This window comes from Amblyraja radiata, chromosome 25, assembly GCF_010909765.2.
Source record: "Amblyraja radiata isolate CabotCenter1 chromosome 25, sAmbRad1.1.pri, whole genome shotgun sequence".
NCBI classification, from domain to species: Eukaryota; Metazoa; Chordata; class Chondrichthyes; order Rajiformes; family Rajidae; genus Amblyraja; species Amblyraja radiata.
This window is the reverse complement of record NC_045980.1, coordinates 28,384,393-28,390,392: the sequence shown is the minus strand read 5'-3', so window position 1 is coordinate 28,390,392 and position 6,000 is coordinate 28,384,393. Positions and strand designations below refer to the sequence as shown.

At 47.5% G+C, this 6,000-nt stretch overlaps 1 protein-coding gene across 1 annotated transcript in view; it reads left to right on the top strand.

Annotated features, from left to right (window-relative positions):
• Positions 1 to 287: 287 nt before the first annotated feature.
• The window catches only part of LOC116987171 (solute carrier family 2, facilitated glucose transporter member 11-like), a 41,350-nt gene continuing 35,637 nt past the window's right edge, over positions 288 to 6,000 (top strand). The window contains exon 1 of the mRNA XM_033043047.1: positions 288 to 380. Coding sequence (XP_032898938.1) covers positions 288 to 380 — 93 coding nt within the window. The remainder of the gene's footprint in view (positions 381 to 6,000) is intronic.

Below are 6,000 nucleotides of genomic sequence, written 5' to 3'. Positions count from 1 at the left end.
ACTAAACACGGAGATCGGTACACCTCCTCTCCAGGAAGCCCAGGAAACCTTCCAGGTGCAGCAGAGGATCACGGCATCTCTTCCAACTCACCCACCACATCTCGTGCTCCTGACGTTGCCTCCTTTCCATCAGCTAGACCATCTTGTGCGGGGATCACTGGTCGGCAGGGTCTCGGTGGGGCGAAGGGCCTGTCTCCGCGCTGTGTCTCTAACTAAACTAAACTAACCTCAGAAGATCAGGACATAGCACCAGATTTGTTGGAGGTAATGTCAAGCATAACAAATAGATGACGGATGGGAAGTGGACCATGGGCCCTCTAGCAGTCACTACACTATTGGGCAGAGTATATATTAAGAAGGATGCGGACTTTGCAAGCAAGGTACTGCTAACCATTTTAACTTCCCTTCTCACCCACATACGCTGTAACCCCTCTGACCCTGGCTCCTCGTCCATTGCCATAGTGAACCCACGCACAGACGGAGGAACAGCACCTCATTTTCCGCTTGGGCAGCTTACAACCCAGCAGCATTGAACATTGAACTCCCCAATTCCAGTTCTGTTCTGCCTGCCCTCTTCCCTGGTGATGCTGGTTTATACCAAAGACAGATACAAAGTGCTGGAGTAACTGCGGGAAAATGGGTTTTGCAATCCGTATTCCCCATTCAGTAAACAATGATCCATGGGTATTCTTCGCAGATAGAAGCCGTCAATGCCATCCCCAATACTCTCTTGTCTTGAGCAATTGGTGCGTAAGAAAGGAAATATTTATTGATTATTTATTTATTCCCTTCACAGCACTAAATATCCCAGAGTACTTTACAGGCAGTGATTAGTCCAAGCGACATGAAGCACTTCTAGCCTTTTACAGCCACGTGGGTTCAAGTCACTGAAGCTAGTTGTCCCACTTAACTTGACAGACTTAACATGTACGAAACAGACCAGAACTGGGGTGCCTCTGTTAATAGAGAATGAAAACAGTGCAGTGGTGAGAAATCTTCTCAGGGGTCGACCCTGACCACGGGTGCTGTCTGTACGGAGTTTGTACGTTCACTCCGTAACCTGCGTGGGTTTTCTCCGGGATCTCCGGTTTCCTCCTACACTCCAAAGGCATACAGGTTTGTAGGCTAATAGGCCTGGCAAAATTGTAAATGGTACCCGGTGTGTGTAGGATAGCGTTAGTGTGCGGGGATCGCTGGTCCGCAGGGTCCCGGTGGGGCGAATGGCCTGTATCTCTCAACTAAACTAAACTCAGAAGATCAGGACAAATCAGGAGATAATTTCAAGCATAACAAAGAGATCACGGAACAGTCACTACACTGTTGGGCACTGCATGTGTTAAGGAGTGTGATGACTTGGCAAGAACGATACTGCAAACATTGCAAGTAACTTTAATCTCAATGTAAAGACATCTAATGTTGACTGTGTTGTCCTATCACAAGGGATTAGAAGTGGTCTTCCTAATAAACGTTTCTTACCTCTCTGGTTATCTGCGTAATGTATCATTGAACAGGAATAGCTGCGTCAGATCAGGCAAAGGAGGCTTGTTGGAGGAATAGGTAAAGAAAACTTTGAGGATTGAACGTTTTCAGGATAATTTCTTGGAATATTACAATATGGAACCTACCAGGGAATAGAAGATAGGAGTTCAACCCCTGTCTCACGGTGCCAGTTGACCCACGAGGTACCCCGATTTAAAACAAATTTAACTTGTGGTAACTACGTACAATTAACGCAGCGGGAACGTCGGAACTCGTGGACGCAACTTAGCGACTCGTGGCGCTAACGGCAGGTACCCGTGAAACTTAACTCAGAGGGACAGGCAGCATCTCTGGAGAGAAGGAATGGGTGATGTTTCGTGTCAAGACCCTTCTTCAGACTTAAACCAGCATCTGCATTTCTTTCCTACACTACCAGGGAATAGGCTATTTTATGGTCATGAGACAGGATTGATTGAACCCTGGTCTCTGGCGCTGTTTTAAACTCTACTGCTGCGCCACCGTGCCGCCACAGATTAGGAGAACCCTGGAAAATATGGATGCTCTCCAGTACTTTAGAAGGTATCTCTCAGCGAAGGCAGCCATGACATTCATCATGATTTATCGAAGCCCAGTACAGACCGAGGACAAATGTGTTTGAAGGTCACGTATAGAGCCTGAGTCGAACCTTTCACATCAGTCAAAGAAAAAAACTGTACATGAGAGATGAGAGATGAGATGAGAGGTGATCTTATAGAGGTGTATAAGATCATGAGAGGAATAGTAGATGCCTCTTGTCCAGAATAGGGGAATCGAGGACCAGAGGACATAGGTTCAAGGTGAAGGGGAAAAGATTTAATAGGAATCTGAGTGGTATCTTTTTCACACAAAGGGTGGTGGGTGTATGGAACAAGCTGCCAGAGGAGGTAGTTGAGGCTGGGACTATCTCAACGTTTAAGAAACAGTTAGACAGGTACATGCATAGGACAAGTTTGGAGGGATATGGACCAATTGGTTTAGAGACACAGCGCAGTACAGGCCCTTCAGCCCACTGAGTCCATGCCGACCAGCGATTCCCATACACTAGCACTATCCTAGTGTGTAAGATTGTGTTAATGTACGGGGTGATCGCTGGTCGGTGACTCGGCGGACCGAAGAGCTTGTTTCTACACTGGTACACAAAAGAGCTGGAGGAACTCAGCGGGTGCAGCAGCATCTATGGAGTGAAGGAAATATGCAACGTTTCGGGCTGAAACCCTTCGGTGCAGCAGCATCTATGGAGCGAAGGAAATAGGCAACGTTTCGGGCCGAAACCCGGCCCGAAACGTTGCCTATTTCCTTCGCTCCATAGATGCTGCTGCACCCGCTGAGTTTCTCCAGCATTTTTGTGTACCTTCGATTTTCCAGCATCTGCAGTTCCTTCTTAAACACTGTTTCTGCACTGTATCTCTAAACACAAAAAAACCATAAAGCTAAACTGAAGGACTCGGTACTGTGGATTAAACTGGAGCCACGATTTAATCACCTTTACATTTGTTCTGCATTCTTATACTGATTAATTCGGTCACTGTGCTCCCACTTGGTTGGGCAACGATGCGCTGTAATAAAGATTCATTCCTGGTAAGGGTTATTGAATGAACCCTGATCACTGTTGGTCAAAAGCTTTGGCTGTGATCCGTTTGCCCGCGATGATTGTGCGTGCGGTAAATGTCAGGGATTGCTGCCTCGTGGACTGTAACTCATTGAAAGACGTTCCTGGGTCAGTGTTCCCCTTGGTTGGGCAACTCGGGCCCAGAGAGAGTCAAGAGTCAAGAGTCAAGAGTGTTATATTGCCATATGTCCCAGGCTTGGATAGAGTGGATGCAGAGAGGATGCTTCCATTGGTGAGAGAGTCTAGGATCAGAGGTCACAGCCTCAGAATTAAAGGACGCACTTTTAGGAAGGAGATGAGGAGAAATGTCTTTAGTTAAGGGGTGGTGAGCCTGTGGAATTCTTTGCCACAGAAGGCTGTGGAGGCAAAGTCAGTGGATACATTTAAGGCAGAGATAGATAGATAGATTCTTGATTAGTATGGGTGACTGAGTTTATGGGGAGAAGGCAAGAGAATGGGGTTAGGAGGGAGAGATAGATCAGCCATGATTGAATGGTGGAGTAGACTTGATGGGCCGAATGGCTTAATTCTACACCTAAGAAGGGTCTCGACCCGAGAGGTCACCCATTCCTTCTCTCCAGAGACGCTGCCTGTCCCACTGAGTTATTCCAGTATTTTGTGACTATCTTCGGTGGGCCGAGGGGCCTGTTTCCTCGTTGTATCTCTAAACAAAACTGAGCATGCATCTACCGTGGCAATTCCCATATGTGCTTTGTCAGTTTCACTTTCACTGTAGTTCGAAGTCAGTTTATGAATGCGGAGAAACTATGGTCAGCACCGACTGATGCCCCGACGTTCTTGCCCTGAGCGTCGGTAACGGTTCACCACACCCATCTGATGCACAGGTTAACCGGATGAGAAACCTCACTGCATGGTGTATGCCCATGTCAGCCCGCTTGCAATCCGCAACATGCCGAGAATGATGCTCTTGGCAGCTTCTGAATATCAGAGTCCAACGAATGACTCTGTAATCCTTGGCTGATGTGCAGCCAGACAGGAGGCTGGGCTGAATCCTGGTCTTGTGACTTGGCTTTATTCCACATGCCAGCTGAGCTTCGGCACGATGATCTCCCGGTGGCCAAACACTTGAATCTCCCCTTCCCATTCCCACACTGACCTCACACACCAAATGCTGGAATAACTCGGCGGGACAGGCAGCCTCTCTGGAGAGAAGGAAGAACGTACAAACTCCGTACAGACAGCACCCGCAGTCAGGATCGAACCTGGGTCATCGGCGCTATAAGGCAACATCTCTATCGCTGCGCCACCGGGCAGCCCTTAGCACGTATAGTGTGATGTTGGGTGACCTTGTTCCTTAGACCGCAAGAGGCATGAAATCATGAGGGGAATAGATAATATAAATGCAGAGTCTTTTTAGTTTAGAGATACAGCGAGGAAAAAGGCCCTTCGGCCCACCGGGTCCGCGCCGACCAGCGATCCCCGCACATTAACACTGCCCTACACACACTAGGGACATTGCCACATTTACCAAGCCAATTAACCCACAAACCTGTACGTCTTTGGAGTGTGGGAGGAAACCGAAGATCTCGGAGAAAAACCCACGCAGGTCACGGGGAGAACGTACAAACTCCGTACAGACAGCACCCGTAGTCGGGATCGAACCCGGGTCTCCAGCGCGGTATTCGCTGTAAGCAGCAACTCCACCACTGCGCCACCTTGCCGCCCTTGTACTTTTATCAGAGTAGAAGAGTCAAAAAAGTAAAGGTATAGAGAAGAAAAGGTCTGGTCTGGTCTAGCCTGGTCTGGTCTGTCTGGTTTAGTTTAGTTTAGTTTAGTTAGTTTAGTTTAGTTAGTTTAGTTTAGTTTAGTTTAGAGATACAGCGTTTAAAACAGGCCCCTCGGCCATGCGGACTACATGCCAACCACCAATCACCCATTCACACTAGTTCTACATCATCCCACTTCTGCATCCTACATACTAGATGCAATTTACCCAAGCCAATTAACTTACAAACCTGCAAGCCTAGCGATGTGGGAGGAAACTGGAGCACCTGAAGAAAACCCACTCGGTCACAGGGAGCACGGGCAAGATTCACACAGACAGGTTTGATCCTGACTACGGGCTGCTGTCTGTATGGATGGTGTGTATGATAGTTTCTAGTGTACGGGGTGATCGCTGGTCGGCACCGACTCGGTGGGCCGATGGGCCTGTTTCCGTGCCGTATGATCTAAAAATCGATTGGCCTCTGGAAATTGCCCCCTAGTGTGTAAGGTGTGAAAGTGGGATAACATGGAACTGGTACAAGGGTGATCGCTGGTCTGCACGGACTCGGTGGGCCGAAGGGCCTGTTCCGTGCTGTATCTCATAACAAAACCAAAATAAAACTAAACTAAACTAAACTAAACTAAACTTAAGTAAACTGATATAATATAATATAAAGTTTATTAATATAAATTAAACCAATATAATATTCTTCTCTGAAGAAGGGTCTCGACCCGAAACGTCACCTAATTCTTTTCTCCAGAGATGCTGCCTGACCCACTGTTACTCTCAGATTTTTGTGTCTATCTTTAATATAATGTATTACATTTTATGCATTTAAATAGGTAACATATTAGACAGGGTGCAGAAGACACTGTTGTGCTCCTGGGTCTTTGGAACCAGCTTACATACTGTTTAAAGCAGGGTGAGCTCTGGTGTTGCCTCACAGTGCCTGGAGGCTGAGCTTGGAGATCAGGCTGCACTATGCTGAAGGAGCGGGTATGACCCATTTGCAATGTGACTTCTCACTTCGATTAGTTTTAACCTGGGGCGGGACGCAGTACAAGGGGAATCTCAGCTGTTCTTTAGCTCGCGGCTATTGGACGAGCGTAACATTTGCAACACCAAGTCAGGAGCAGTTCACGGTTCC